This window comes from Tasmannia lanceolata, unplaced genomic scaffold (assembly GCF_043159265.1).
Source record: "Tasmannia lanceolata isolate RefF3 unplaced genomic scaffold, GAP_Taslan_0.1 ptg000015l, whole genome shotgun sequence".
Classification (NCBI taxonomy): Eukaryota; Viridiplantae; Streptophyta; class Magnoliopsida; order Canellales; family Winteraceae; genus Tasmannia; species Tasmannia lanceolata.
The window spans coordinates 42,681,440-42,698,242 of record NW_027518692.1 but is presented as its reverse complement, the minus strand read 5'-3'; the positions used below and the strand labels follow the sequence as shown (position 1 = coordinate 42,698,242).

General features: G+C 39.2%; 1 protein-coding gene and 1 long non-coding RNA gene across 3 annotated transcripts; one reads left to right on the top strand and one right to left on the bottom strand.

Annotated features, from left to right (window-relative positions):
- Positions 1-1,747: 1,747 nt before the first annotated feature.
- LOC143847377 (uncharacterized) lies at positions 1,748-5,471 on the bottom strand. Of its 2 annotated transcripts, none has more exons than XR_013235029.1 (2): positions 5,363-5,471; positions 1,748-2,247 (listed from the first exon to the last, which is right to left on the bottom strand). It is a non-coding gene; the product is annotated as an uncharacterized LOC143847377 (long non-coding RNA). The 2 variants fall into 2 exon arrangements; XR_013235030.1 differs by having other exon boundaries at positions 1,748-2,187; positions 5,363-5,469.
- Positions 5,472-12,646: 7,175 nt separating this feature from the next.
- Positions 12,647-14,757, top strand: LOC143846470 (uncharacterized). Its single transcript, XM_077354905.1, has 2 exons — positions 12,647-12,868; positions 14,273-14,757. The coding sequence occupies exons 1-2, from the start codon at positions 12,734-12,736 to the stop codon at positions 14,573-14,575; spliced, it is 438 nt and encodes a 145-aa protein (XP_077211020.1). The 5' UTR covers positions 12,647-12,733; the 3' UTR covers positions 14,576-14,757.
- Positions 14,758-16,803: the final 2,046 nt, after the last annotated feature.

Here is a 16,803-nt window from a genome sequence, read left to right as displayed (position 1 = left end):
AGCCCTGAAGGAGTGAACTTAGAATGACAAAGATTGACTAACTACACTGACAGACACAGTAATGCTTCTGACTTAGTTAACATTTTATTTGGTAAGTCTATCCTTTCGAGGAATGCTTTTTTTTTAAATCGTAAACACTGGACTTCTTCCTTGAAACAGTAATGCCTCAAGAATTTAATTACGACCCCTAAGATTGCTTAGCTTCAATGCACCCAGTTTTGAGGATGTCACTTGAATTTGCTTGAACTTCAGTTGATCTTCAGTCTTGATACCGGCTGTAGCCTTCTTATACTGATTCTCTTACCGTGACCAAGTCACCTTTTTGGGGTTTTTAACTTGGCGGACCGTGCTAGCCTTAACTTTTGCCTGAATCGCCTTTCTAGGTTTTCGATTCAGCAGGCTGTCCCCTTAGCTTTTGCCTAAGCCGTCCTTTCGGGTTTTCAACTTAGCAGGGGAATGATCTTAAATTTTGCCTAAACCGCCTTTTCAGGTTTTCAGTCTAGCAGATCTTCAAACTCCGTTCGTTTTCTTATTCATCATTTTTTTTTATTGTGTCTCGGGACCTAGCTCATTAGTTCTGAACACCAGAAGGACTTTATAGGTAGGATAAGGCTTTTCAAAGAATGGCTTAAGGTTCAACAAAGATTTCGACCGAACCTGTGAACAGGTTGCCTACATATCCCAAGGTAGGAATCAGGTCGTGTGTAGGTCAAGGCGAATGCCCCTAGTTTGAAGATCAATTGTTTGAAGGTTAATTGATTTTTTTCCTTTTTTCTTTTCTTTCTGGAACAATTAACTTCTCTTCTTTTGGAACTTGTCCCTCTTTTTTTTTCTGGAACGATTGATTTTTCTTTTTCTTTTTTTTTGAATCGACCGAACTCGGTTTAACCGAGCTGCCTACGTACCCCAGTGTAGGGATCAGGTCTCGCGTAGTTCGGGGAAATGCCCCTGGTTTGATGGGTTTTCAAGAAAATTTTATTCAGGCTCGAAGGGTTTGCAAACCGGTATTCTTTTGACATTGGTTCTGATTTTGGGATTTATTCGGCCAAAGGGGGCCTTCCGATGTTCAGATTGGCTAGAGTCCGTCTGGTACTGATTATTTTTTTCTTTTTTGTTTTGTTTTTTTTTTTTTTTTTTTTTTTTTTTTACGGAGTTTGACGGCATTTCCAGGTAAGAGATAATGGATCTTCTTCTTCCAAGATTCTAAAGTGTGCTTTCGACTTTCATAGAGCGAAACTTGTTCTTTGACATCCTCCATCTATGGATTCGTTCTGATGATCACTTTTCAATGCTTGCTCTTGAACTTCTTATCTTGAATTTGTTGGCTTTATGTTATGAATTTGAGAACCAAGGTCATTAATTGGAAATATGAAAGTTGTTTCCACTCTATGCCCCTTGTATAGATATATCTTCTCACTTTCTTCATTTTCTTTGAGCTTTCCAACTATGTCTTGCCCCTGGTATCGGTTGTAGCTTTTCTAGACAATCATCTTATTCTTGAAATAATTTTATCAATTCTTCACACTCTTCAGAGGGTAATGTATTTTCAATCGGCATTTACTGAATCAAAGTTTCAGTGCCAGCGTTTACCACTTCAATTTCATTTTTGAAAAGCTGGGATTGGCGCTCCTCCTCTCGTTCAAGTAATTGCTGTGACTCAAGTGGAGTTTCGTCAATTTTGTCCTCATTTGAAGAGGGAGTCTTATTTTAAGATCAGAAGCACACTTAAGAACAGACACAAGTGAACTTTTTGGAACTGACCGAAATTTTATTTAAAGAAAAGCTATTACATCAGACGACCTATCCTGAACATGCTCAGGATTCACAACTCTAAATAAGAAAGGGAAACAGAAGATAACTTGCCTGGACTAGGCATTGACCTTTAACTGTAAGACCGGACTCAACAATTATACTGACCATGATGACTGACTCAACATAAAATAGTAAGTGACTAAAACTTTAACTGCTGCAACTGTTTGGCGTTGAAGGCTCGGCGAAGGCTGGTTCGTTCTGAACATCATCATGGCTGATACTTTCAATTTTGGACAATGATGACTGATTCGCATAGGGAAATGCCCCTAGCTCAAGGATTCTGAGAGTGAACTCTGAAGGACTTAGCAAAATAATCTTGAAAAAGGTAGCCCCTAGAGGAGGAACAGACCAGGGGTACAAGCAAGATTGGATTATCTGGACCAGGCATGATCAGATCATGAGAACGCATAATCGAAAGATTGTGAGATTCTGCATCTGCCAGTTAGGGGATGGCATGAAGATACGATTGAATTGTATGATAGAAGAATCAAAGACGCACGATCAAGAGATTAGATGAGATAGCATAAGATTGCTTTCAACGGATAGATCATGAATGACTAATCCTATGAGATCTTTGGAAATGATGGGATTTATATCCTAACCCCAAAGGGAAAGTTTTTAATCTTCACACATTTTAACAGTGTTACCTGAAGGCATCAACCCTAATCCTAATCTATCGGAGTGGAGAGAGGATCTCGACTCATGACTTTGTTTGTGTACCTAGGACCGATCGTAGCCATTGGAAGATGGTCTACGGCCTAATCTAGACACAAATAGGTAGGATATCCTAAACTAGGCTCACACACGTGATGCACATGTGTTCGTATACTACATGCATGTGTGGGTTAATCTAGGGGTAAGGCCAAGAGTTCCCTTAGCGCGAATCCCTGTTCGATATACTGTACCAGTGTCCGGCGTATCAGTACGTGAACAAGAGATCCGTTTACGTACCATAAAGGTACTAGGCTAAGGGTGGAATGTTTCTCTAGCACAGAGGCACCAGGTGATGAAATCCCAGTCAACCATGCTAGATAACACTCCGGGTTCCTAAAATAGGACGTGTGTGCACGTGAGATGCAAGGGTTTAGATGCAAGTGATGTAAGTGTGTGCAATATGTTTGCGCAATCTATGATGCCTTCAGGTTTTGTTAGATTAAGTTCAAGTAAAATGTGATGAGAAAATAAAACAAGACAAACTAATCTGACAAGTATACAAGAGATAGAGTTTTCATGAGCCAGTTAAAATAGATTCAAATAAGTTATCCTTTGGAATTGTGATGAAGTTAGGTGATCCCCAGCAGAGTCGCCAGACTGTGGGACACGATCCCGCGAGAGGGGTGTGGGTGCGAGCCGCCGCGCGCTCTCTCTTGGTCTCTCGTAACCACGCGATTGGCGTGTGCATTTTATGATTGATTTGAATTCATCTTTCATGTGAACTTGGGATCACTAAGGCAACCCGAATTCCACACGAAAGAAAATGACAGAGTCGCCACCTAGATGTGGGATCTAGGACCCATAATTGACCAGAAATCTAGACTCGCTACCTGGTTACGAGAATGGAAGGTATGGGGATTTATCCACCACATGCACCATTCCTGCCCGATAATCGGTCTTCGATTCCAAAAGCTAACTCTTTTGAATTTATTTTAAATGGCTCATTCAACTCTATGTTTATGTGCGAACTAAGTGACATGCATCCTAGAATTCTAATTTCAATGGAAAGTCCTAAGTGATTTGATTAAGCATTTACAAGAATATTAATATACAAAACACCACAATTTGTTTGTGGTGCCGACTCGCGGGTGGTATGCCATCAGACATCCAAGCTGCCTACGTACCCAAGCCTCACTGGGATCAGAGTCGACGTAGTTCGGTGCACCTAAGCTAAGCTACATATGCCTAACTCAACTAGGACACCGACTTAGACGGATTTGACTGTTTGAACAGTTTTAAGAGGAATTATTTAATTCAAGTTGAGGATTTTATTATCTTAGGATTTCATCTAAGATGCTATATGATTCTTATCTGAATGCAAGTTGTCCCTTAGACTAATGCAGGTTTGCCTTACATCCTAGTTTACTAGGCTTGTCCTAGGGAAAGATTGGGTGACTAGTGTAACTAGACCTATGGCACGGTTGCTATACATAGCAAACGTCCGTGATGAGGCTGGACTCCTGACTCTAGGACTCCCTAAAACCTAGGACTCCCTAAAACTTAGGACACGACACGACACGACACCAGTGTTCCTAAATTGGGCTCTAAGGGTTCCTAAAGGAATTTTGAATCCACCGGCTCTTGGGAATCTCGAATTCTTTTGGGTTTGTGGAAACTTTTAGAGTTTTCTTGAAGCTTTTATTATCTGAAGGTATTTAGTGTGTTTGGTAGCTTTTAAAGTTGTTTATTTAGAAGGTTTTAGTTTCATTTGAAATTTTTAGTGGTCTTTTGGTTAATGGCTTTTAACGGATTTTTATCAGTGGATTTTAAATGGGTGAATTTTAGTTTTGTTAATTTTAGGTTGGATGTACTTTAGATTAATGTCTTTCGATTTTGGTTTGGAAAATGACGTTAACACAACCAAGTTTTGACAATTGCACAAATTCGACAAACCATTGACCGTTAAAAGATCTGACAAATGCAGCCCACTAAAACTGTCGTAACTCTTTAACCGCTTGGCCAAATTCAACGTACAAACATGCGTTGGAAAGATCTTTTATAGGGCTACAACTTTGTAGTTCTCCATTGTTTGTAAATCTGTGATTTAGAGGTTCGAATTTGTGTTGCAAACAAAAGGACAGCAACATTAAACTGGAAATGCCTAAAGGTGTGCCGCAACCATTTTGGACTTAACTTTTTAACCGCTCGCTGTCTGATCTAGCACGAATACTCGTTGGAAACGGCACGAAAATATCTACTACTTTGTAGTTAACCATTTCCCACGATTCTGTTGTTTAGAGGTCGAAAAATCTGTTTAAAGTCTAACAGCTAGCACTATGACGGGAATGATATTGGCACCCCCATGTTTTCTTTTGATAGTTCTTATTTTTTTAGTGATTAAAAGACGGTGAATATGAAAAATGGCTTGAATGGGCCTGAGATTAGATTCAAATGGGATGTTTGAAAAAGGGGTTGTTTTTATCTACTTGGCAAGGTGGGGTATGGATATTGGGTTCTTGAGATTGAGTGGGGGCTGTTGTTATCAAATTGGAGTGGGGGCTGTTGTTATCAATTGAAAGATGGAGGTTTTGTAAGCCAAATTAAATGGGTTTTGATAATTCATGTAAAATTCAAGTTTTCTTTCTTGTAAATGTTCAAAATTTTTAATGAATTGTTTTCCCAAAAGAAATCTAAATTCCCTAACAAGCCAATGATTTCAACATCCCATCGCAAATAGGTTCTAATGACCCTAACACATTAATTATATTTAGCATAAGTGAGAACATGACCAAGGCCAAACTAGTACAAAATTAAACATGACATCAACCAAAATATACGCAAAACAACACTCAATCCTACAAATATAGAAAAGAAAATAAAATTCCAAAAGACATACCTTTTTGTAGACGATATTCCATGCAAACTTATGGAGAAGAGGGATTTGGTCTAGAGAGAGGGCTTGAATTTTCTAAGAGAGGGGTTCTCTCCTCTTTTCTTTTTTTTCCTTCTTTTCTTTGGTGAGATGAGAGGGTATTTATAGGAGAATGGGATAGGAGGTTAGGTGAGGTTAGGTGAGGTTAGGTAAGGTTAGGTGAGGTTAGGTGATGTTAGGTGAGGTTAGGTGAGGTTAGGTGAGGTTTGGATGGTTATGATGGGAGGAGAGGTTAGGTGAGGTTAGGTGAGGTTTGAATGGTTAGGATGAGAGGAGAGGTTAGGTGGTTTTGGATGGTTAGACCCAGGTCATGATCTGCCATTGATCTAACGATTTACGGAAATCGGGTCTCGGAATGGAATCAGGGTCCGGGCTATGAAGTGACCCTAGCTTATTTTGTCCCGATTGATGATCTGTAAAGTCAGATCAAGATATTAATGACCTAAAACATATAAATCAATGATAGAGGGGGTTCTCACATGGATTTAACACACTAATTTATTTGTTGATTAAAACAAAACAAAATGGGGTGTCTACAGCAACAAGCTCTTCTGAAAAGAAGACTGTTGAATACGAGAACGATTGGTTGATTGATTCTAGATGTTCGCACCACATGACTGAAAATCGAAATAAGTTTATGTGGTGGCGAAAATATGATGGAAATCATGCGGTTGTCACGGCGGATAATTATGTCCATGCTGTGAAGAATGTGGGTGATGTGACGGTTACCTCACGATGTGGTGAGGGAAATAACATCCTAAAAGATGTGTATCATGTACCGGGTATGGCGAAGAATCTAGTATCGGTAGCGCAGATCGCATCAGCGGGTAGATATGTGCTATTTGGACCTGATGATGTAAAGTTGTTTGAGAAAGTGGATGTTTCTGGCAATCCGATCATGCGTGGGAAACAGATGGAGACGATGTACGTATTATCAGCAGGAACGGCTTATGTAAAGCTCGCCGTAATGAAACTCCAGAGTTGTGGTATGCGCTCCTTGCTCATGTCGCATATGACAAGTTAAAAATTATGGCGAAACGAAACCTTGTCAGAGGTTTACCACTTCTCGAAAACGGGGGAGATACAGTTTGTGCTGGATGTCAGTTTGGAAAAGCACACCATCAATCTTTTTCTCAATCAAAGTTTCCCTCAAAATGACCATTGGAGTTGGTTCACTCCGATGTATGCGGTCCAATGAAGCAGAAATCTGCAAATGGAAACCATTATTTTCTTATATTCGTTGATGATTTTTCCTGATATGTTTGGGCGTATTTTTTACAGGACAAATCTGAAGTCTTTGAAAAGATCAAAGATTTCTGTGCACGTGTAGAAACTGAAACGGGATTTAAGATCGGTTGTTTGAGAACCGATAATAGTGGAGAATACACTTCTCATATTCTTTCCACTTATTTGAGGGATCACAAAATTAAAAGGCAATTCACTTGTCCCGAAACTCCACAGCAAAATGGAGTTTCAGAAAGAAAGAACATGCACTTAGTTGAGACGTGCTGAAGTATGTTACATGGGAGGAATGCTCGTCCTCAATATTGGGCGGAGTGTATACGCATGGCTGTATACGTAACTAATCGTCTTCCGCAACGACTTGGTTATGAGTCGCCTTATTAAAAGCTTACTGGTAGGAAGCCATCAGTTAGACACTTTAAAGTGTTCGGTTGTATTTGCTGTGTGCTTGTACCAAAGCAAATGAGGACAAAGATGGAGAAAGCGGCGGTTCGAGCTATGTTAATTGGTTATGATGAACAAAGGAAAGGGTGGAGATGCTTGGATCCATGTACGAAAAGGGTCTATGTGTCAAGAGATGTGGTGTTCGATGAAGCGTCATCTTGGTGGTCCGTGAAAGATACCGCAATGCCGGACTCAACGGATTTGATTGGCAGTTTGAAAGAGAGATTGGATTCGATTGTGCTACCACAGGAAAATCATGGTGTAGCAAATCCGGATTCAATCCAAAGGGTGAAAGCGCAGTTGATCTCTCACAGTTGGATGGAGATGTGTTGGAGTCAGAAACGGAAGCGTCACGTCAAAGTTCGACGGCAACCCCACAAAATGGCAGTTCGATGAGTAAGAGCTCTAGTCCATGGAAGACCGGAAAAAGTCCATCGCTTGAAAAAGATGTTCCAGCTTCACCAGAAAAGTTGCGACCATCGCAACTTGAAGACTTTGAAGAGCGTGAATTTAGTGCGTCTAAGCCATGGAGATCGACGCGTATTCCAAAGGCGAATCCGAAGTACACAAATTTGGCTTGTTTTTGTAAGATAGAGGATTCAATATTTTTTGAAGATACAAAACATGTCAAAGAGTGGCGAATTGATAGATCGCAAAAAATTTCTCGGAAGGAACTTAGCGTGACTTGTAAAGAGTTAACGCTGAAGGGAAGTGCTAGAGTCACTGATGTCTCGTGCACGGCATCGTAGGGGTCAGGCCGACGGGGTTTGAGTAGTTTAGCGAGTCGGTGTTGAGGGGGAGAATTGTGAACGTGTTTCACCGACTCTAGTTAAAGAATCCTTTTTGCTTTTGTGTTTTGTTTTACATTGGATAGGTATCGGAGAGTTCTTGTTTCTTTAGGATATTTAGAGGATTAGTATAGAAGAGTTTGTTTCTATCTATTTACTTGGACGTGGGTACCAAACCAAAAAAAAACACAGTAACGTGAATAAAATTTAGAGTGTTGCTTTCACGTTTTATCTGTGCATTGTCGTTCCAAATTTTCATACGTTGTTGCATATCAATTTATCTCTCTTGCTGATTCTAGTAGATTTTCTTCTTCAAAAGAAGGTTTTCACAAACCCCCAAAACCACAACATTGCCTCCCAGAGACTAAGAAGGCAATGTGGGTCCCACACGAAATGCACCGACCTTACTGTGGGACCTGCTTCGCTTGTTAATTCCCTCGTGAGGACTTGGTCGGCCGTCGAGAAACTTTCAGGGATACCTGTGAAATGAATTGTGGACTCCCGTACGTTTTGATAATTACACTCCACTATATGGACCATGGAGCAAAACCCAACTCTCATTGGACGAGCCTAACTCACCAATTTGTGGCCACTAAAAAGATGGTGACAAAAGGATTAAAATGAGTCTCTGCTCATAAAGAAAGCTTCTACAAATTAGAGGGATGGAATTTTCCGATCAGAAGAGTTTTGCACTATGTTCCACCCATAGAAAGGTGTAGATAAATGGTTTGGATCATTGAGCAAGTGCCCTGACTTTGGGAAGACTTTTTGGGTTGGGGATTTCTTTTTGGCCAATGGATTAAAATTCTCTTGGCTCTTATGACGATAGTTTTGTGGGATTACTGGTCCCTAATCTATGTAAATTCACTACTATCAATAGAATTGTCATTTTTCAAAAAAAGAAAAAGATAAAAAGCAACTGCCCTGACTTGGATATTTGCGGCCTTTGTGTTTTTTTTCCTTGAACTTTTAGGGCACATTTGGCTAGCATGAATTTTTTTTTTCATGATAAATCGGCGCTTGAAGTGGCTAAAAATCAGGAAACAAAAGACAGGAAACTAGTGTCTCCAAGTGATGATAAATGGTTAAAGATCAGGAGATAGTCGATTAGATTCTGAGTAGAGTTTTTTGTTTTATTTTTAGCCACTTCTATCGCTTGGAGGCACTAGTCTCCTATCCTTTGTTTCTTGATTGTTAGCCACTCCACCCACACAACTACTCTCTCACCACTTGGAGACAACAGTTTATAATGAAAAATAATTCATGGTTCAGTGAATTTATTTTCATGATAAATTAGCTTCTCAAGTGGTTAGGGAGAGTGGGAGAGGGAATGGTACAAGTGGGACCAAGTGATGGGAGGGAAAGAAAAGCCTTCAAAACTAAGAAACAAAAAATCTCACACCAAAATATAATCGACTTTTTCCTTATTTTTAGCCGCTTCACATTCTCAATTCAGTCGTGCATTCTCAGGTCTCTACTCCTCCCACCTGCACTAATATTAGTGGTACTAGCTGGGAGGGGAGACATGGGTCGAGAGGGATAGCTTGAGAGGGTGAGAGTGAGGGGGAGTATAAAAGGCCTATAAAAAATAGGAATAAAAAACATTATAATATGAAGTAGCTATTTTTTTGTGCTTTGCTTCTCATGCTCTCTCCACTCCTATTACAGTCCTTAAGTGTGGGTCTCTGCTTAGGTATGGGAGGACTAGGTTGGACCCAAACAACTTTAAAGGGCCTCGCCTAACGCGTTCCATCAGCTTGGTGTTTTTGGAGTGTTGGTTATGGTTAAGTGCATAACATTTGATATCAGAGCGGCCACCAGGTCAACGTGTTCAACTTGTGAAAAGGACTATATGTTAAAAAAGGCCAACAAAAGGATGCCCAAGCACAGTGGAATGTTATGGTCCTACCTATGTATGGACTAGGTGGGACCCATCCTGGTATGGAACAGGTTTAATGGGCCTCCCCTAACGCATTCCATTAGCTAGTACAGTACTGGTTACGTACCTAACACTTTCCATCTCAAGTTTCTTCTCCCTTTCCTCCTCTGCTGTCTCACAATTGGGCCAATGAATTTTCTATGGAATAATTTTTCATGGTTGCCAAACATGCCTTTAATCAAAAGGTACACGACCATGATAGAGAGAGAGAGAGAGAGAGAGAGAGAGAGAGAGAGAGAGAGAGTAGTCTTTTTTATGATGGATTTTACACGACAGAAATGCCTTTCATAATTTCATTTTCAGTATCAAGGGTATTTTCATACACATACAACAACCTCCAGTCGAATTTAGGACACTCCGACAAATTTTGTGGCTAAGTTTGAGCCCAACCCAAACCGAATTTTGAATCTTAGGATATGGATCCGAATCGTGTTCCGCATATCCAACTACTCTTCAATTCCTGTCCAATTAAGATTCTGCATTTTCAACCAATGTGTTCAGTTCCTGTCCAATTAAGTACAGACTCTTTGGATCCATTAGACAGTCCCAGTCCATTGACACCACTAGTTTCAATAATAAGGGTTCAAGGAAGAGACATTTTTCTGAAATATGCCACCTGTTCGATGAAATGCCTAAAAGAAATGTCGGTTTGGTGAAACGTCTAATTTTATGCCCATTTTTCCACTTATAATGAGTCTAAATTTTGTTTTATGCACATTTTACATCGACTGAAACAAGGCTTAAGTACAAAGAACCAGCTGTAAAAAAGGCCTAAGTTCATTTTAAGTCGAAAGAAACTGGGCCCAACTACGAAGAACCAGCTGTAAAGAAGATGTGTAAATTTTTTCATGAGAAAGAAAAAATTTCACTGTACTCACCCATTTTACCAGGAAACAATCAGGCTTTGATTCCTCATTACTGCTCATAAGAGAGACACTTTGTACCCAAAACAAACGCCAAAACCAGTTATATGCTTTTTAATTTCAAGTTGGAAAACACTTTAGATAAACAAGGGAGACAAAGGCGGTTTGTTTTGTCGAGTTCTGTAGGTTGGAAAATAGAAAATACAATATGACAGGGGAGACAAAGGCTGGTTTCTTTTGTCAAGTTCTTTTCTTCCCCGGGCCACCCCTTTGAAGTATAAAAACTTAAAAAGAGTGGTCATAAATAAGGTTGCAACTTGGGTACGTAGGATATTATAGGTCAGGTTTAAAAAGCATGGCTCTTGAGTTGGGTCAGGTTTCACGTTGAAAAACTCGACCCAATCTCAGGTCGGGTCGGGTTCGGAAAGGGAAAAAACTCAACCTGATCGACTCTTGTACGTCTGATTTGAGTTTCTGAAATATCTCTTTTGGGATATGCTAGGGACCATCGCAAAGGCATTTTGCGTCCGGGCTGTTGCATGAGAGAGCGGGCACCTCAGATGAATTAAATGAAAAGGATGAAAAGCGAGCCTGTGCGGCCGCTCTCTCATGCAACAGCCCGGGCGCAAAATGCCTTTTGCGATGGTCCCTAGCAAATCCCATCTTTTAGATAACATGCCAAATTATTTTCTAGTGTATTGATATAACTGTTTTTCCTGAGGTGATCTGGCTTGTGATGTGAAAAGGTACTTTCCTTTTTAAATTTATGCACTTAAATTTAAACATAGAGAATTTTGTCGTGGAGATTTGTTGTTTTCTATCATCTTTGAAATTAATCACTATAGTAAGCTAAACGTTATGAATCTTGGGCTTTTAAGCCAAAGCTGACCTGATATAATTTCTCGAGTAGGGTAGCGTAGGGAAAAATCCAGCCCAACCTGCCTCATTTTCCACCCTAATCATATCATAAATAAAAGAGGGGGTGATTTGGGAAGAAAAGGGGGCAAATATATCACTTCCCTAAGCAAGACAAGAGGAAAGAACGCGTGGCCAGAGTACCATGAGCAAGTTGACAAATTTAACGGAGCCTGCTACCGCTCATTTGGGACGTTGGCGGAGGCTCGGTCACAGCTAGACGCATATTTTGAGAGAGCAAGGTATCGGAGCAGTGAAAGGGTTGAGGCAGTGCAAAGGGTAGAGGAGTTGTGAAATGAAAGGGCAGAGGCGGTGCCATAGTGGGTGTTACCATGGATTTCCCTCTTTCTTCTTGGTTCCATTATATTGCTTTTAAAATCTGCTTCTTAAGTTTTTTTGAGTATTTATTTGTATTAGTGGACTATTTGGTAGGCTTAGGGGGCATAACTTGCTTTATATGTAATAAATAACATATTCGGTGCTGTTTCTTTTTCGTTTCCCTAACAACTGAATGCACATTCATGTTGTTTCTTTACTGTTTCTTTTCCGTTTTCTGGCAACTGAATGCGCACTCCTACTGCTTTCTTAACATTTTTTTCCTTTCTGTTTCCTTCTGCTACGTCATTTCATTTTCCTTTCAGTTTCCTGCGCGCAACTGAACAGGCCATAGAGAATTTTGGCGTGAAGATTTGTTGTTTTCTATCATCTATGAAATTAATCACTATAGTAAGCTAAACGTTATGAATCTTGGGTTTCCAAGACAAAGCTGACCTGATATAATTTCTAGGGTAGCGTAGTGTAGGGTAGGGTAGGGTAGCGTAGGGAAAAACCCACCAACCTGCCTCAATTTCAACCCTAATTATATCATAAATAAAAGAGGGGGGTGGCAGGGGAAGAAAAAGGGGCAAATATGTCACTTCCCTAAGCAAGAGGAAAGAACGCATGGTCCCACAAATCTACCACCAAGATCCATCGGTGTCCTGATACCAAAGTCTAGGAACAAAATCCCATAAAAAAGATTTTTTTTCTTTCTTTTCCTACGTATATAGATAGAGAGGTTCTGCTTTCATTTCCTCGACTACTCAATCTTTCACGTTTTTGTGTTCCATTCCATCAAGAAAGAGAGAGGAGAGAAAAGAAAGGGATGAAAGGCAACTCTACCATTTCAGATGGGAATAATAGCGTTACCCTCGAAGATCTAAAGAAGAAGATGGCGGAGTTTGCAAAGGAACGAGACTGGGATCAGTTCCACAGCCCTAGAAATCTCCTTCTGGCTCTGGTAACACAAATGAAACCCTTAAAACCCAAATATAAAAATACCCAGAATCACTTTTCCTACTTTCTTTTCATTGCATACTATTTCAAGCTTAGCCAAGACCCACTTTTTTATTTTCTCAAATCTTTTGACATTTATGTTTTTCTTCTGCTCTGCATGTTTGTTTCAAGGAGAGAGCTGGGTTGGGTTTGATATATTGTTTTCATCTATTTACAGACCCACTTTTTTTAGTTTATCAAACATTTCTGAGATTTATGCTTTTTCCTCTGTTCTGCACCTTTGTTTTAAGGAGAGAAATGGGTTGGGATCTCATCTATTGCCCTCGTCTATTTCTCTAATCTATAACCCCTTTTCTTCTCTTTGAGTTTTCTTATACGAGTTTTTGTATGAGTTGAAAGTTGAAACTAAAAAGGAAGGGAAAAATACATACACACCCCTCAACTTTCTGACCTTTTCAACTATAAGCCGGCTTTTCAAAGTCACCAACCCCCATGTGGTTTCAATTTGTATAAGTAGTCCCCCTCAATTAATGGTTCGTCCACAGATTGAAGGGTTAGGTTTTTGGGCACAACCTATCTATGGTCCATCAAATGAACGTTTTGGCCATCCAAACAATGTGGGCCCACTGTGTTTTTGGTATTGTTTGGATTCTAGTATGGGGTTTGGAGGGTGGTATGGGGTGTTCATCAGCATTGATAGTGTTTCAAAGGAGGGGGTCTACCTTATACAAATTGAAACCTCACGGCGTGTAGTCGGTGACTTTTAAAAGTCAGGGTTAGAGTTGAAAATGTCAGAAAGCTGAGTGTGACTGTATTATTCCCAAAAAGGAAATACAGTCTACTCCTTTTGGATTTTTTGTGTGTTTCTGAATTGTGTTATAAACCCGAATCAGTTCGTAACTTGATTGAACTTCTTAGAGGCAAGATCAGCCTCTTCACCCACTTCAAGCGAGGGTCAGTCCTCCTTTGTGTGCAAAAACATAATTTCTGGGATAAATTTCTTCCTGTAATAAACATAGAAAGATCTTGTTTTAGTAATGGAAATAACTAAATAAGATTAACCTAATCTTGACTAGTATCCAAATAGATCCTAGTTGCTTAATTTACCCTACCTACCTAATATATCATCCAAGCAATCCAAATATACGCTAAATCCAAGCTAATTTATTTGAATATATTCTAAATCCAAGCTAATTTATTCCACTCTAGTGGGATCCACAATTTTATTTTTTTTGACCCATAGCAAAGAAAACTACGAAAGAAATTATAAGGACTAATCCACAGTCTTTGTTTCTTATGAATCCTTCCAAATCAAACCCACTTTTCATTTTCAGCTAAGAAAAGCAAGTAAAGTATCATTCTGTGGTAGGATTTTGTTTGTGATTCTGTATCCATCTTTTTTTGCCAGGTGGGAGAAGTGGGGGAGTTGTCGGAGATCTTTCAGTGGAAAGGAGAGGTTCCAAAGGGATTGCCTGATTGGAAAGAGGAGGAGAAAGTGCACTTGGGTGAAGAACTTTCAGACGTTTTGCTTTATTTGGTTAGGCTCTCGGATATCTGCGGGGTAGATCTTAGTAAAGCTGCCCTTAGAAAGGTTGAGCTTAATGCCATTAAATATCCAGTCAAGCAATGCAAAGGCTCTCCAAGAAAATACAACAACAATACTAACAAGGAGGAAGAAATCAACAACAATCTCAGCTCGGGCAGCCTGTGATCTCTTCTCATTTTGTTACTTGCCTAAATAGGTCCTACTAGAGTGGGCTAAATTAGTTTGGATTTAGAAGATCTGGATTACTTGGACGGTAGATTAGGTAGATAGGGTAGATAAAACAACTAAGATTGATTTGGATAGTAGTCAAGATTACGTTAATCTTTATTTAATTATATTTATTCTCATCACAAGATCTTTCTATGCTTATCCCATTAGCTTCTCATCGTGTCTTTACACACGAAGGACTGACCCTTTGCAAACTAATTTGGGTTCGTAACAATTGATATTGTGATAAGAACGGAGATAATTAAATAAACTTTGACCTGATCTTGAGTAGTATCCAAATCAATCCTAGTTGCTTAATATAACCTATCGGCCCAATCTACCATCCCATATGTATATGTCCTAAAATCACTGGTATGTCCTAAATCCAAAACTAATTTAGTCCCCTCTAGTGGGACCCATCTAGGCATGTAATACATTTCATTTTCCATGTGCTTTTTTTTTTTTGTGCATCTTGGGCCTTTTGGGTTTTTCCCTGGTTTTTTTTTTTTTTTTGTCTTTTCAAAAGATATTTCTGTGATTTTCCTTTTCCTTTCTTTGTTTTTTCCTTTCTTTGTTTTGTGTGCATGAACACCATCTGGGGTGGCGACCATCGTTGATAATTTTTCTTCAGAGATTTTGTTACTGAATCTGCAGCTGGAACTCTTACTTGTACATGAAATGGGACTCTGAAATTAAATGTAAAGTCAATGCGGTGGGTATTGGAAAGTGGAATCCAACCTTTTTCATGCTAAACTGACGCTTTTCTTATAGTTAGATCTTGATGTCTTTATAAGTGTATTTCACTTGAAATGGAAGGCTGAAAAAGATATAAAGACTGAAAATTTTGCAGCTTTGTTTTAGGCCAGGGTTAGAGAAATGGAGAATTTATATGACGGGTGGCCGTGAAAACACGTGAAGTCTAAAACAAAAGTAGGTACGGCCCACTTTTTTTTATGATCCAAACCGTTCATCTGTATGGGCACAAAGTAAATAGGTTGTGCCCCAAAAATCATTTCCATAGGATGATCCTAACCCTCCGATCTGTAGAAGATTCCAGAAATGATTTTTGGAAATCTCCATTTTCAGATCAGTTCAGATCGGAAGGATAGGATCATCCTATGGAAATGATTTTTGGGGCACAACCTATTTACGTTGTGCTCAAGAAAAGTGGGCTGTACCTACTTTTTTACACTTCACGTGTTTTCACGGCCACCCATCATATAAATTCTCAGGGAAATGATATCAGAACCATGTTTTGATATTTTCACTGAGTCATCTTGTCTTTTAGTATTTAAAGAGCTGTCAAAGTTTATTCAGTTTCCAAAACCTCTCACAAGCCGATTAAAAAGGAAAAGACAAGCTGGGTTTGTGCAATTATTAAAACATGCTTGTGCTAATGTCATTTCCCTTGTTTTATTTCTGTTACAAAATAGAAGGTTAATGGACATTGTCACTTTAATGAGAATTGGGTATTATCCTCATGAAACGATGGGAGAAAAAGCTGTGAGGGGATATGGTTAATTGGTTATTATCTCTTTATGTAGTTCACTAATGGGTAGCTCTAACGACAATTAAAAATTATAATCAATTGTTTTGTTTCATGAAAAGCTACATGGTAATTTTTTTCTTAAGTCATTTGATGCTTTTAGTTTGCTGGAAAATGCATAAGTTTATGGATACCAGTATAAATAGTAGAATATGTCAATAAAAATATATTGCTTGGTAAGCTTTGTGACAAATTCTGCCAGCCAAAACTTTGTGATAAAGAACTTGAATTTAATCATAACTTTGTGATAAGGAACATAGTTTGAGATGGGATGGGGAAGGGCTTTTAGAACTCCTGCCTCCTCTCTTTCAAAATAGGCTAGCAATCTTGATTGCTAACATAATTTCTCCACTCCTGACATACCCTTAATTCCAGTTGCCATTGGAGGATTTAGAGGTTTATGAGATGTGATTTTGTTGCAATGGAAGGCTTTGGAGATTGTGATCTAAAGCTTGGTTTGATTGTCTAGTTGGTGGATTAGGCGCCTTGGCAAAAAAGTTCAATACAGTATGAACATGAAGATGAAGATTGATTGGGTGTATAGAAAAATCTTTTTCATTGTCAGTGAATTCTTAAAAACAGAGTTTAGGGAAGTGAGACAGGTTCTCAAGATTAGTTCAATATACTTCATAGCGTGATT

Excerpts from the sequence above, each read along its gene's own strand:
- LOC143846470 (XM_077354905.1), top strand. The coding sequence starts at position 12,734 with ATGAAAGGCAACTCTACCATTTCAGATGGGAATAATAGCGTTACCCTC. Across the intron at positions 12,869-14,272 it reads GAAATCTCCTTCTGGCTCTG|GTGGGAGAAGTGGGGGAGTT; the intron begins GTAACACAAATG and ends TTTTTTTGCCAG.